General features: G+C 48.7%; 1 protein-coding gene across 1 annotated transcript in view; it reads left to right on the top strand.

The window, feature by feature from the left end:
* PCGF3 (polycomb group ring finger 3) overlaps positions 1–16,328 on the top strand; it is a 695,750-nt gene that overhangs the window by 274,312 nt on the left and 405,110 nt on the right. The window contains exon 2 of the mRNA XM_069630597.1: positions 3,569–3,686. Within this exon, the coding sequence (XP_069486698.1) occupies positions 3,578–3,686 (109 nt within the window). The 5' untranslated portion in view covers positions 3,569–3,577. The remainder of the gene's footprint in view (positions 1–3,568; positions 3,687–16,328) is intronic.

Below are 16,328 nucleotides of genomic sequence, written 5' to 3'. Positions count from 1 at the left end.
GGGATAGTATTACTGGCAAGCCCTGGTTCTACTCCCCTTTTCGAGTTTCAAAAAACAAACTCTAATACTCCGTAGCTTCCACTAGATGTCGGCCTATTCACAGCATGTGAATCTAAGCAGATACAAGCATCAGAAAGATGATTACGTTGAGTAATGCATATGTATATCACACAATAATCAATCCTACTAAAATAGATATATACAAGACCAAGTGGCTTAAAGGGTTAAAACGCACAGAATGGGTCCACAACCTGCAAGAGAACGAAACAGGCAGTACAAATTAACCTCTTAAGTGCCATTGAGGTTCCCCCCCAGTGCCAATGGCTTTTTTTTTTTTAAATCGCGGTATTCACCGCCCAAACCCGCCAACATTTCCCCCCTCATTAACCCCTTAAATGACACCGACGAGCCGGCTCGTCGGTGGCAACCTGGAGCGGTTTTTACCGACGAGCCGGCTCGTCGCTGGCATTTAAAGGGTTAACAAAGCAGTTCTGCAAAGTTCAATACCTTATTGAAAGGCAGTCCAGTCCCTACGATGAGAAGAGCCTAATGCTCAAATGTACTTGCAGGTGCTGGTGCACGCGATGGTGCAGAAGGGCGAAAATGGGGTCTCTTGCAGGGTCTGTAGCAGCTCAGGAAGGTGGGTGAGGTGATGCAGAATAAGTTCCCACTATTCATGGAAGGTCTCCCCAAAAGGGCAGAACTGGTTCCAGGAGTTGGGAATGGTTCATTCTATCTGGAAAGGCGAATGGCCCTCAGGGGACACTTGTGCGTAGAAATGGGTGGATGCGGGAGGGGCCACTGGTAAGGGTTGCAAGTACTCGCCCACCCCTGGTGCACTCTGGGCCAAACTTCAGCAGTCGAGTCCACTTTGGTTGCAGGTGCAAATGCTGCAGTTGTGCGGGCTCTGTGGCATTCGGTGGCGAAGTTGGTGTTGATTCCAAAACAGGACAGTGGCAATTTCTCCGCTCCAGGTGGATGGATCAGGCCAGTTTCACTGTAGCAGGCTTCAGGGTATAGGGTGGCACAGCAGCAAGGCACCTGCAAAGTTCGTCACCACGGTTGTGCAACACGGTAACCAGGTGTACTCCGGTTCGGGTGCTCTCTTTACTCCAGAACCGGGAATGCCAAGTGTACAAAATTCTGTGGGACTGTGCCCTGAACACAGAGCTTGTGATGTACCAAGTTTCAAGGAGCTCCTCGAAACGGCGGCAGTCTCAGAGTAAAGGTCCTGCTCAAGCTGGTCAGGCCACTGGTTGGCCCAGGGACACTTCTGAGAAGGCTTACTTGCAGGGATTGATGAAGGTGCTGAGAATAGTTAGTCCCACTATTCCAATGTGTTGCAGCGTCTTTGCAGATATTCTAGTTTGATCAGATGCAGAGGGGTCCAGCGGGCTCAGGGTGCCAAACCTTCCAGCGGGTCACCAGCGGTTCCTCGACTTGGCTTATTGGTTTCAGCCTTGTCTTATCCAGAATCTCCTTCGCGCCAAAACGAAGAGGACCCAATGGGAGATCTGCTCACATACAAGCACACCAGACGTGGACCAATCGCGGACCAGGGTGGTCCCAGTCATTCACATCCCACCAGACTCTCTGGATTGCAACCATACAGTTCAACCCACATCTTGGGGCCACACGCACAAGGCATGCAGAAGCCCGCAAAAGCTTGGTGTTTCACAGGAGAATGCATGCCCAAATAAGGACTGACCTGGGTCGGCTCGAACTGGGGAAGGTGAAGGGGCAAGATGGCCAAAGGACAGGACAAAGAACCTCGTGGAATGGCCATTTTGGAGCCTGGCCACCTTTCTATGCCAAACGCGGTTTGCATGGCACGAAGGAGTTAAACGTATATAAAAAGATAAGCTGTCACCAGCCCTGTCCAAGGCACATCTGCACTTCGCCTAAAAAAAAAAAACAACCTTTGCGGGTGTCTAGGGCCCTGGGAAATGACTATTCGTCTCCCAGTACTCACTGTCTTTAAGGGCATGTCCGTTTCCCCATAAAGTGAGCGAAAAGCCCAGGGGAGTGCAGGAAGGCTGTGCTCCACTGTCAAAGTCAGACTGGGTCTGAGAAGGCGACGTGCTGGTGTAGTGGTGGGGAGCTCGGCACAGTTGGGCGAAGGATTTCACATCTCGATTTTTCTCTGCACCGTACTTTCCTTCCTGCCTCCCACAATTCCTTTAGCACAAAGCACTTTGGGTATGATGCAGCTAGGCAAACAATGTATCACAAGTACAGGGATTGGACCCCTTAAAGCATACTTGTTTTCATCCAATCCTATGGGGCCTTTTGCCTATATAAGAGGGGATCTCCTACTCCTGCTTTGATGTACTTATGCATTATCCAAGCATTAAGAAATAATTCATTTGGAGCTCTTTAGGACGAGTTAATCTTTCCAATGCCCTCAGCCATTGCCCTGTTGGAATGCTCAAGGCAGAAGGATGGTCTGGTCCCTACCCACTCCCATGCAACATTGGGGGTGACTTACTGGGTGCCAAGACTTGCCACTCTGCTTCTAAATCTCTATACGCTGTGACAGCAGCACCTGTCCTAGGGCCCCTGCAGTGGGTCTCGCAGCATCCTGAAAGCCAGCATTTGTTTTTCACCATCAAACCACTTTGAAACATGCCAGACACCCCCTCAAACCAATGGGACTGCTTGTGCTGCTTTTGACACTCTTGACTTGGAACCACCACCACCACCGCTGCTGCACAACTCCCCAAATATTAAATGTTGATTGCAATGACATCCTTCCTGCCATTAGCTGAGATTGTCCTTCTTTTAAAATTGTGCAGCATATTAGACTTGCTTTTAGGTTAAAGAGCGATCAATCATTTAGTCAGAGCAAATGCAGAGGATCTGTTTGTTCCAATGCCATCTATTGAAAGAAGTACTTAAGAGATGGTTGGATACCTAACTTGAAGCTGGGGACATCAACCTATTGGGGTCATTGTCTGCACTTCTGGCAATAAAGTGATAATGAGGTATTGGAATGATTGGCTTCATAAACGCATAGGACATTTCCAAAGGGTCGGATCTATGTTTTTGCTGTTACCCGACTGGAGGCCTCTTAGGAATAGAAAGGGAATACAAAATGTTGTCCACGTTATGGGTCCGTCAATCAAGTAGTTGTGCTGATCATGTTCTCAAGTTCTAAAGAAAGGGTGCTGCATTCAAAGCTTGGTTATTTGGCACCAACAGGGACCAAATGCTCCTGGCTATTTCGGATAACCATGTCGGTATTCCAGATAAGAGCCAGTTATCGTTTGCTTTTTACCTGCACTCCGTCACCCGGACTCTTATCCGGCGTCACTACTTTGTCAATTTATTGCTGAATTGTGCTATTAGCAATGGCGTGTGCTATTGTATCTCGTGTTGCGATTAATAGTGCTGGGATAGAGATTTTGGCTGTACTGTACAGCTTTTTCCAGTGATGGTTACTGTTGCAACCTGTGCCCACAATAGACTGAATCGTATATACTCATTTATGAATGCATTTGTCACAATGCTGTGCAGAGGATCATATTCAAGGATTTGCCTACTGATTTCATCTGTTCATCTCTTGCAGACACCAAAGATGCTGACCCGGAAGATTAAGCTCTGGGACATCAATGCCCACATCACATGTTGCCTGTGTAATGGATACCTCATAGACGCCACTACTGTAACGGAGTGTTTGCACACCTGTAAGTAAGAATGCTGCAGTGGTGATGGGAAATGTAGTTTAAAGTAGACTATAACAAACCGCATTTAAAAAAGTGGCAGATCACAATTTTTAAGCAGACTGGTTTTAATTAGTTTTGTAAAATGTATTACAGTTGCTGCTTCTCAGGGATTTCAATGGAATTATTGCATTTTAAATTGATTTAGGTTTTTTGGTTGGGTACTGACCGGATGTATTCTTTTTGGACTAAGAAAATGCATGCTCAGTCAATCTAAAATACCTCTGTGAAGCCGTGTGCCTTCTCAACCCTCAAGTTGGACTGCTGGAGGGGGACGTCTTGGTTTCTTTGAAAGCGGTAGCCTTACCTTGCAGACACCTGACCATCCAGGACTATTACATATTTCAGCTGTACCTAAAGGTGGGGTGGTCGGAGAATACATGGGTAGTGCTGAGCCGAAAGGCAACATACCTGGCCGATTACCTCCCCAGGCACCACAACACAGGACTCCTACTCGCTATCTAGTCTACCTACCTACCCACCCACATTACAAGACTCATACCTGTTGTTCTGCGTTTCCACACCCACAAAATCCCACATGTTTACCTGGCATTCTGTTGCCCCACCCTTTGTCACACTTGCCTCACAGTACATGACTTCCACCATGGCATCGTGCTGTCCCACTAGACAAACCCCCTATGTGGTGTCTTGCCTCCCCACTCCAACAACAAAGCAACCCTACCTTGTATCCAGCCTGTCCACTCGACCCCCACACCAAACTACCCATACCACTTGCCTTGCTTCCCACCCCCTGAACTAAGTAGCCCCTCCCTGTTGCCCTGCCTAGGAGCATCAGATCTGAAGAACATTCTAGTACCCAGAGACTTAGCTGAAGGCAAAACTAAAATGTACCTTGATGAACAAGGGAAAGGATCGCTCTATTTAAGAAAAGACATACAATAACGGCGACGAGGAGACTGAGCACACCAAAGAGGCGAAGCACAGAGAGGGAGAGTGGTAGCTGGATAAGCTCCCTGACTATGACGCTGGAGAAGGTAGAGTTGAGGCGATATGCAGAGCTTGTGACTGAACGCTCCTGAATGCCAGCGGTAAACCCTGGAAGTCCGGCGTTTACTGGCCATTACAAGCATGGGAGCGGGAAATGCTATGCTAATATTCCCATGTCCCGTCCTTTTTCTTCCATACTTGTGGGACAGTCCATCCTTGGACGGGACCAGAGCACTTTTTAAAGCATCAAAAATTAATACGCCTACGTCCTGTCCCCTTTCCTCCATACTTATGGGACATTCCTCCGTCCTGTGGGACGGGACCGGAGCACTTGGTAAAAGCATACAAAGGTTGCAAACATTTTAGTCCTTCCTCTTTCTACACAGGGTACAACACGCGGCCGTAACCCCGCGCATCTTGGCTCCGCCCCGCTCATCGCCCATCAATCCTTTTCTATCGCCCGGTCAAAGACCTTTAAGCCATAACGGAGGAACCTTATTCTACAGAGCACCACCTACCCACACTCACCAGCGAGCCCCAGGAGGCAGGAGCCTCTGCATCAGCTGCCTGGATGCTGGAGCCCGTGTGCTCACGCGTCGATCGTTCTCCACCTAACCTGATCTCCCAGGTTAAGCGTGTGCACTGTCCCTGGATGCACCCCCTGGTCGAATCTGCCGCATAATCTAGCCCTGCTCTCATCCTTTAGTGCATTCATAGCACGATTCGCGGCCTCGCTACACGAGGAGACCCGCAAACGTACCCTGAAGCCTATTGGCCGCCCTTCAGCTCTTCCGTGACGCTGGGTCACCGGAAGGCGAGAGCCGGCCTGCCCACTAAGGGCCGACAACAAGAGCACCACCTATCTGTGCCTGTCTGTGCGTGACCGCCGGACCGCCATCACCAGGCATCATTTGTCGTGCCGCTACTCTCCATACTGAGAGGGCAGGAGCCCCTCTCACCCTGCATCAGCCAAGGCCAGGGAAAAAGGCCTTGTTCGCCGCTGGCCGCCCGATCCCACTACTAAGGTACATGACTCTTTAACTGTCCTGGACAACCTCTGCAACACTTTTTCTACGCCACTTATCTGCTTGCAAACGTATTATGCTGTTGTATGTGCGAGAAGCCTATTGTCCATACGATGATACTCAGTAGACCCTGACTACAACCCACAAATTGTCTACACTGAGCCCTGTGCTGTGCCCTATTGTCGCCATTAGACCACGTCTGACCCATGCTGAGCCCTGTGCTGTGCCCTATTGTCGCCATTAGACCACATCTGACCCACGCTGAGCCCTGTGCTGTGCCCTATGGTCGCCATTAGACCACATTCTCCTGCCACTGGAACTGGAAGAATGCTATACCTAGCATTAGTCCTCTGTATCATGGCTACAGTCACACAGGTTGTCCCTAGGAGTCAAGATCACATCGATCAGTCACCAACACCTACCTCAAACCCTTGCCAACTCACTACTAACGCTATGCAACCTAATCTCTCCACATTCTGTAAGGCCCAAGAAACAATACTCTATGCCTCCCTACCTTGCACCACACCCAATAGAAACAACAGACGCCGCGCAAGACTAGCTAAACTACACGAACCACTGAGGAGCCCTTCCGGCCTCCAACCTCAAAACCAACTACAAACCTAGCCCAAGATTGCCCAGCCAATCTAAATAGCCTACTCAAACATCTATCTTGAATGTAAACACCCTCCAGCTTAATAACCTCCAACCTAAAGCTTGCCCCACTGTAGACAAACCCATCCGAGTTAACAAAACTCTTGGAGCTCCCCCTCTCAAGGGAGCGCTCCTTAATGCTAGATCACTAGTCGCTCACGCTACGGATATTGCCGACTTAATTACGGAAGGAAACCTGGATTATCTTGCAATTACGGAAACTTGGCTCCATAATGCAGCAGGACCTGCCCTCATGCTAGCTGTCCCTGATGGCTACACCATAATCAGACAAGACCGTGATAATGCACGAGGTGGCGGCATTGCTATTATTTCTAAAACGGCTCTTGGTCTCAGACTAGCCCCTACCCAGCCTCTACAATCATGTGAAACCCTCACTGCCAAAATTCAGATAAACAATTCGCAATCCATTACCATACATCTTATTTACAGACCACCCGGCCCTCTTGGTACCTTTGAGGAAGACTTGCATAATATAATTATGAACAACCTGAAACCTACCACGCAACTACTTATATTAGGTGACTTCAACTTAGGATTTAATGACCAAACGGACAAAAATGCCACAAATAGCTAACACGATCAAAGCACTAGGCCTTACCCAAAAAGTCACCACACCCACCTTAAAGGGAGAATATTGGACTGGGTAGCGGACCTTAACTGCTCTGCCACTATCGCCTCCATCCTGCCTTTAGCATGGACAGACCATTCTCTGATGTCCTTTCACTTATCTACTATCAGACCCACTCCACTGGCTCGACCACGAGCGCCACCATGCCCAACCAGAAGCAATAAAAGTATTAAGGGAGAAAAAATGATCCCTGCCATACTGCCTACTCAACGCACTGCCTGATGATCTCGACCCTAGCAGCCTAGTTCAGGAATTTAACAATATCATGCTCACCACATTGGATAAAATTGCTCCTATCAAACTCGGACCGAGCAAACCCATAGCTCACCTAAACAAATGGTTCACCCCACAACTCAAAGACCTTCGCACCTTAAAGAACAAAAGTGAAACAAATTGGAGACTATGCCCCTCTAGTGAGAATAAATCTAAATTAACTGCACTTTCCTCACATTACAAAAAAGAAATCTGCCAAGCAAAACGCGACTCCTACGACGAACGTATTGCTAACTCAAACTCAAGCATGAAAGAACTCTTCTGCATACTCAAAGAACTAGAGTCTCCTATTGCTATCCCGGACGTCTGCACCAAGGACAAATCCTGGTGTACAGATATACAACAAGCCTTAGCGCATAAAATTGACACACTTCTTAATAAAATTCAACTAAAAAAGAAGGCTCTAAACTTACTGCATTCGCCTAACACTCTCCTGCCCAACGAGCCTCCACCGGCACATACCACATTCCACTTCTCTAAAATGTCCATCCTAGAGGTAAAAAAAAATATCCCATCTTTGAAGCCCTCAAACTGCAAAGGTGATATCTGCCCTGCACAGCTAATAAAAGATGCTGCTAGAGAACTCTCCCCATGTATAACCAAACTGATAAATGCCTCATTTGCTACAGGTACTATACCTGCCAACCTCAAGCAATCCTGGGTGCTACCACTCCTCAAGAAACACACTTGATCCCCTCATTCCTACAAACTACCAGCCTATTACCAAGGTACCATTTTTATTAAAAATATTGGATAAGGCCGCCTACACTCAAATCCAGAAGCACTTAGAATTGCACAAACTCCTGGGCAACAGACGATCTGGCTTCCGTCCACTGCACGGAACTGAGACTGCCCTAATCGACCTCAAGTCCCAAATAGACGAGTTGAGAGACAAAGGAAGGACAGTACTCCTGCTCCTACTCGACCTCTCCGCTGCATTCGACCTGGTCAACCACAAGGTCTTATTGCGGCACCTTGACTCTGCAGCTCACTTCTCCATGGACGCTATCAAGTGGATCGAGTCCTTCTTGAGTGAGAGGACCAGGAGAGTCTTCTCCCCCTCAGCATCAGCCGATCCTATACCTATCCTATGTGGTGTTCCCCAAGGATCCTGCGTCTCGCCTACCCTCTACAACATCTTCACTGAGCCACTGTTCGACGATCTGGACCAGCTGGGTATCACCTACACTAACTATGCAGATGATACTCAGATTCTCTTATCACTTTCTGGGGATTACGGTACGGACATGGGCATAGTGAACAAGGTTTACCTTATCATACATGCATGGACGGCCACTCACGGTCTATGCTTGAACGATGATAAGACTGAACTAATAATATTGGGTTCGCAGGCCAATATCAAAAAATTAGGTCAAGAATATTCATCCTTCAATATTGACGGCAATACTATTAAAGTCTCCAAGGAAGTAAAAACCTTGGGATTTTACTTGGACTCCACACTATCCTTTGACAAGCAGGTCAAATCCCTTACCTCGGCTACGGCTTACACATGCAAACTTATTAGAGCAGAGCTGGTAAACCGTTCCTCTCCGACAATAGTTGTCTGATCCTGGCTAGAGCTCTTATACTCTCTAGAATCGACTATTGCAATGCCCTCTACATTGGGGCTAACAAATATACTATTCAAAAACTCCAAACGCTACAGAATAACGCCTTAAGAGCAGCCCTTGGCATAAACAAGAAAAGCCACATTTCTGCCTTGAGACGTCAACACAAATGGCTCTCCACATCCAATAAAATACTTCTAAAAACACTCTCTTTGACACACAAAGCCTTGAACAATGCGGCCCCTAGCTACCTTATAGACAAACTCCAGAGAAGAACTTCTCTCAGACCAACTAGAAGTGGGAACACCAATTGCCTAAATATCCCCAAATACAAACTTACTACCATCGGGGGGTAATGGCTTCACTGTTAAGGCTGCCAAAAGCTGGAATTCACTGCCCCAGGAGTTGAGAGCTGACCAACCATATCCACTCTTCAGGAAAAACTTAATAAAACACATCACTGCCACCAATCCTTAGCCTCCCATCACCCTCTCCCCTGAGGACACTAGCCTGCAATTAAGAAAACTGTATATCTTGCTATATTCTTTATGTATATATTTTAGCCTGTGTATATGTAACCATATAAGTTGCATATCCTTAGTGCATGTACCTTTTGCTTCAGTCCTTTTGTTCATATTGTATATATCCTGTAGTCATGCAAAAATTGTTCATCTTGCTATATGTAAATTCTGTAACCTGTGTATACGTAACTATGTAAGCCTTGCATTTCCTTGTCGTTGCGCCCTTTTACTTACGAGTCTGGTGCGCTTAACAAATGAATAAACAAACTTATTGGAGGGGACGGCGGGCGGGCGTATGGAGGAAAGGGACTATGGACCTACGTGTAAGGTGGTCACTACGGTGAGTAACCTGGTTATACTCCTACGTCCCGTCCCCTTTCCTTCATACTTAAGGGAGATTCCCAAGCCCTCCTTACAGGAACTATGGGTGGATGGAAAACCCCTTACTGAAACAGGTTCTTCAGCACAGCCTGGCCAAACTGAGCATCAGATCTGGAGCTCAGGTCAAGACGATGTTTACAAAAGGCCGATGGGGAGACCCATGTAGCCGCTTTTGCGATGGTCTCCCAGGGAACATACTTCTGAAAGGCAACTGCAGCTGCCTTGCCCCGCACCAGGTGTGCATGAATATCTTTAGGAGGCTGCAACCCTTGGACAGTGTGAGACTCCGTAATGCAAGCAGCGATCCATCTGGAGATAGTCGCCTTAGAGGCCTGTTTACCTTGTGGATTTCCAAAGGTCACCAATAGTTAAGTGCTATCTGGACAGAACATCGGAATTTAGGAGCTCTTCCTAAGAGCCCTTCTAACATCCAAACAATGCAGAACCCTTTCTGCTTCTGAAGCATGGTTCGGAAAGAAGACCGGCAGGGAGAGTGACTGATTCAGATGGAAACCAGAGACCACCTTTTGTAGGAAAGGATTTGTCCGTAGGACCACCTTATCCTTGTGTAAAGCCAAGAAGGGATGCTCCACCGACAAAGCTTGGAGCTCACTCACACGCCTTGCAGAAGTAACGGCATCCAAAAAAGACATCTTCCACGAAAGGTACTTAAGGCCCACCGTGGCCATTGGTTCAAACGGTTTATGGCACAACGCCGTAAGGACCACAGTCAGATCCCACGTCGGGTGCGGTTTGCGAACCAGGGGATAAAGGCGTGTCAAACCTGCAAAATGTCTCCTAATCACTGGATTAGACGGAGAAGAAGAGCAGTGGTCCGTGGATAGGTAGGCGGCTACCGCCAAAAGAGTTCTGCATGACAGAACGTGGATGCCCGACTCCGCTAGGTGGGATACGAAGGACAGCACGGTGTCAATCGTAGCCTCCCTTGGGTCCAGCTGCTTGTCTAAGCACCAATGACAGAACCTAAGCCATTTGCTTCTATACTGAGACCTCGTTGAGGGCTTCCTGGCTGCCTAGATAATGCACATGTTATCAGCAGATAGGTTGAGATGTTCTAAGGACCTGAACTCCGGCACCATGCCGCCAAGCTGAACGATTGTGGGGAGGGGTACCACAGCTGTTGATTCCCCCCACCCCCTGGTGAAGCAGAACAGGACTCACCAGTAGCCTGATCGGTGCACACACCGACAGGTGTTGAAGTTCTGAGAACCAGAACCTGGCCAGCCACCACGGGGCTCTGAGAAGAAGCGAACAGTTCACCGTGTTCTTCAACTTTGAAATCGTCCAGTGAATCGGAGGCCGGAAAGTACAGGCCCTTATGTTGTGTCAAGGAATCTCGAGAGCATCCCCCAGAAAGGAGGCTCCCAGAATATTTCTGGAGGCATACAGAGGAAGTTTCTTGTTTGTCGACATTGCGAAGAGGTCCACCTCCAGAGTGCCCCAACGCAGGAAAATCCATGAGGATCTCTGCGTTCGGTTCCCATTCTTAGCTGACCATTGTCCTCCGGCTGAGGGCGTCTGCCGTAACGTTCAGCTGGCCCGGGATATATACTGCTACCAGCCAGACACCATGATGAACCGCCCACTCCCAAATCTGGATGGACAGGTCCACAAGAGGGGGATACTTGGTGCCCCCTTGCTTGTTGATGTAATACATTGACACCACATTGTCTGTATGGATACGGACCACTTTGTTGGCAATGACCGGTCTGAACACCTTGAGCGCTAGGAAAACTTCCAGACGCTCCAAATGATTTGTGAAGGAACTTGTCCTGAGGCGACCAAAGGTCAGAGACCTGAAGATCCAACATCGCACCCCACCCCAGAAGGGAGGAGTCAGTCATGAACGTTGCCATCGGGGCTGGGTCCAGAAACCCTGCGCCCACCGACGGGTTGCTGAGAGACGACCACCACTCCAGGTCTGCTCTCATGGAAGCCGGGATCAATATCAGCTCGGAGTCCGGATCCACAGCCTGACGCCAAGAACTTCGAAGAGCCATTTGAGTCCGCCTCATCTTGAGCCGAGCGAGATGTAGAGCCAAAACACACGAGGCCATACGGCCGAGAAGCCTCGAACCACCAGGCCGACATGCTCTCTGACTACACAAACATCTGACGCGTGGTCAACAGATCCGCCATCCTGTCCCCGGTCAGGTAAACTCTGCAGTCTATCGTGTTCCAGCGAAAACCCAGGAAAATCAAGTCCTGAGAGACCTTCATGGAAGATTTCCACCAGTTCACCGACAGCCCGAGATGGAACAGGAGCTGGAGGAGAGACTGAACATGGCCTGCGGCTTTCAGCGGGCAAGGGCTGCGTAAGAGCCAATCGTCTAAATACGGATACACATGGATACCCTGCAGACGAAGATCAGCTGCAATCGCCGACATATTCGTAATAACACGCGGTGGCGAGCTGAGGCCAAAAGGAAGCACTCAGAACTGGAAATGCTCCTCTCTCACAGAGAAACTGAGGCATCTCCTGTGTGGATTCCAATTCAGTATATGCATGTACGCATCCTGAAGGTCCACCACGCTGAGCCAATCGCCCATCTGCAATGAGGACTTTATCTGGCCAGGCGTGATCATCTTGAATTTCTCTTGGGGTAGGAAAAGATTGAACTGGGAAAGGTCTAGGATGGTGCGCAGGCCATGGATGGATGGAGTTCAAGCCTCCCCACACTCAGACCTGTGGTGTACCAATCCTGCTGAAGGGGGACAGACGCCGGTCACCCACCAGAAGTCTTCTCGTACTGGCTCTGCCGAGGATTCGCTTTTCGGGGCTAACTTATCAGCAGGCCATAAGGTGTCCCAGAAACACTCTAGATCTGCTAGCACCGGCTCTGCCGAGGTTCCTTATCAGAAGGCTAAGATGGCACATAAGACCCCCGACTCCCCTGTGGTGACCACAGCCTCACTTAAACCTGTGACGCAGTTTGCCTCAGGCATTGACTCAATGGCAGGACAACACCTGCGGTCCGCGGCAGCCTTTTTGACCACCTCTTACACCGACCTTCACCACGGCTGGTACTGAGGGGCTGGTTTTTGGGACAGAGCAGCTTTTTCCACGTTTCATGGACAATAAGAACCCGTTCCACCCTTCAATGGATTGACTTGCCCGGACTCTGCTGCTGCATACGGTCCCGCTCCCTCCTGTTTCCATGCTTTTGATCTATTGTACCCAGCTAGTGGAGGACCATCCTGGCAACCATCTGCTTTGCATTCCTGCGGGTATGCCCTTTCCGAGCAGCCTCTGCCCATTCCAGTGCTCAGACCCTTGTTCGAGGATGCGTTTTTTGGGAGGTTGGGTGACGCTTATGCATTCTGAACCCATGAAGGCATACTTTTAAGGAAATGTATCCTAAGCTGCCGGTACCGGCCTCTGTTCCAGCAGTTCTTATGCTGATTCCGCTAACGCCCCCTCGTCCACCTCTTCCTCCTCTTTTCCCCCATGGAAAAGGCTCCTGTGGCTCTGCCAAACACCACTTTAGGACCTGAGGCAGTATACCAGTCATCTACTCCTGCTTTGCTGGATGAGGACCAGGCCCGCTCTATCGGAGCCTTCCATGACCTGGTGCTGGCTATGATGGCATTGCTAGACATTCCAATACCCAAGTCCCCAGCTCCACACGAGGGGGTACTTTCTGGCACCTTCACCTTGTCGGCACAGGTGTGCACTGGCCTGTTCCTACAGGACGACGTCCTGGCCGAGACCCGTAAGGTATGGGAAAAACCTCATAACAGGCAACACCTGAACTGAAAAATAGACGCTTGCTACAAGCGTTGCGCGTCTGAAGATATATCTTTGTCTTCGTGCCCGCTCCCTTAGACTGTGGTGGCAGCAGCTATGCTTCAGTCAAAACCGGCCTCTACATAGTCTACTGTAGTGTCCCAGACACTTTCCAAAGAGGACAAGCTCTGGACGCCATTGGGGGGAAAAAGCTTTTATCCAATTCGGCTCTTGACCTACGTCAGGCTAATACTGAACTTATCCTGGCCACTGTCAATATGAAACTTTGCAAAGAGCTAGCCGAGTTCCAGGAATGCATTCCTACAGATAGTCGAAGACTTCAAGGGTGACTTATCCAACGCAAGAGTTCTGGCACAGGATCTACTTGAGGCTGCGGCCCATCACGTAGACACCCGCTCGAGGCTTTGTGGTCAGGGTTGACATCTCCCGCCGGGCATGGCTGCATGCTACGAAGTTTTCAAAGGTTGCCCAGGACCAGGTGCTTGACCTCCCATTCGAGGGTAAGGAACTGTTCCATGCCTCCACGGATGAGGAACTTACGAAGACCAAGGCCAGTACTCCCACTGCAGTCATTATAGGTCCTTGCGAAGACTCCTGCAAAGGCACCTTAGACTCTGAGGTCGGGGCCCCAGTCAAGGTTCTTCTTTGGCTTCAGAGGGTTTGAGCACCGCCGTGCACACCGCTCTGATGCTCCAAATGGCAGTCACCGCCGTAAAAAGCAATTTCTGGGTGGCTGGTTTTTCTCTCGGCCAGCAGCTCCTCCTCAGCAATGGTTGGTCTCTGCACTGATAAAACAGCTAAATGATATTTTCAATCGGTTGCACAAGACTCCGGTGGGAGGACAGATTTCGTCTCATCTGGAGGCACGGCAGACCCTCGCCGAAGACGGATGGTTTTTGTCAGTCGCTGGGGTGGGTTTTTGCTTGGCCCCCCCACTACCCGTCTTCCCACCCTCCACCAACAGACTGGCTCACTCTCACTCTCACTCTCCCTCAGCCGAGGTACAGAAGCTTGTAAACCTCAGAGCAGTGGAACCTGTTCCCCTCAGGGAGCAAGGGGTGGGGGAATCTGTTCAGCGCCCAAACCCAACCAGGCTAGCCTGCACACTATCCTCGACCTCCAAGTTCAATCTCTTCCCACCCCAAGAGATTCAAGATGATTACGCCCTGCCAGATAGTCCTCTCTCCAGAAGGGCGATTGGCTCAGCATGGTAGACCTTCAGGATGCATATTCTGATCTGGAGTCTGCATCTTAAATATCTGCGGTTCTCCGTGGGTACGGACCACTTCCATGTATCGTGTGCTCCCTTTTTTGGTCTCCGCTCGGCACTGAGTCTTTACAAAGATGTCCGTCATTGCAGCTTTCCTCACACTACAGGGAGATTCATGTGTATCCATATTTGGACGATTGGCTTCTGCGCAGTCCTTGCCCACAAGCCTCCGCAACCAATCTTCAATCACTTCTTCAGCTCGTGTTACGGCTCGGGCTGTCGGTGAACTGGTGGAAAACTTTGACAGTCTCTCAAGACCAGATCTTTCTGGGTTTCCGTTGGGACACTGTCAGTACGTAGAGTCTTCCTGACAAAACAGGATTGCAGACCTTGCAGCCACGTGCCAGCTCTTCCAGCAGTCCTCCCATATTTCGCCCTGGTGGTTCCAGAAACTTCTGGAACAAAATGCAGGTGAGGTGGGGGGGATGGGTTTATGTCTCGCAGAACTCTATGAATATTGTTAATTCATATTATACAATTGACTTCTAATGGTTGGTTGGAAGGAGGCCAGGTCAGAACAAGAAACAGACTAATAAATAAAATATTTTGAATATATATCACATTAAAAAACTGTAACTCTAGATGTTCTTGCTAAAATTCATACAAAGCATCAGATATTGATTAAAAAGCACAAGGCAGTACAAACAGTTCAAGTGTAACAGTGCAAGCATGCTGTGCAGTCTATGGCAATATTAAAGAGGAACAGAATTCCCTCGCTGTGAGCCAACATTCACGAGGATTGAGGCTGTGACTCTCTAACGCATGTACTAAAGTACCACACAGATCCAAAAGGAGTAAATCTGAATTAAAGTGCATTAAATCTAAAGTGCATTGAGTCAACTAAAACTTATGGGGTGAGAAGAGAATTAGCATACAGGTCACCCAAATATCCTTAAACTGGTAGTTTTGACGATTTGATGGATCTAATCTTAAAAGACCGATTGTCTTCCTCAGGACAAAGCACTTAAGGTCTTTAAAAAAGGCAACACAAAATATCACATTAAAATTGATAAGTGTTGCTAGGGTCTCGCCACTTGTTCTTAAATGGCAATATTCTTCTGGCAGAAAATGTATAATAAAGCAAAGGTGCACATTCATAGTCTCGACCCAAAGTGAAGGGCTTGGCAATGATTTCTTCAGATGCCGAGCTCTATCATGAAACAGACATAAATTAATTTATCTATGTGGACCAGGGACCTGAATGCATCAGGTCCATAGATCAACATGGAAACCCATGGCATAGTTCGGTTGTGTAATATACCGCTAAAATCTGTTGTGGACGTGGTCTTGTGAATACTCGAGACGATTGATCTACGTTCGATAATCGCTCTGCATGAAGGGTAAATGTCTTAGTTTCTGCACAGATTTTTCCAAAAGTCGCTGCCCGACACAGAAACAAGATACAACTGAAAATATCAGACTTCTGGACCTCATGGCCTCTTGCGTGTTAGCTCTACCTCTGGCACGCTTGAAAATGAGACTTACTCCGCTTTCTCTTCGGAGCTGCTGTTCCCAGGCTACAGCTCTGGATTCCAAGATGATTCCAGTCCC

Source organism: Ambystoma mexicanum, chromosome 6q (genome assembly GCF_040938575.1).
Source record: "Ambystoma mexicanum isolate Mex_15411 chromosome 6q, UKY_AmexF1_1, whole genome shotgun sequence".
NCBI lineage: Eukaryota > Metazoa > Chordata > Amphibia > Caudata > Ambystomatidae > Ambystoma > Ambystoma mexicanum.
This window is presented reverse-complemented; position numbering and strand designations above follow the sequence as displayed.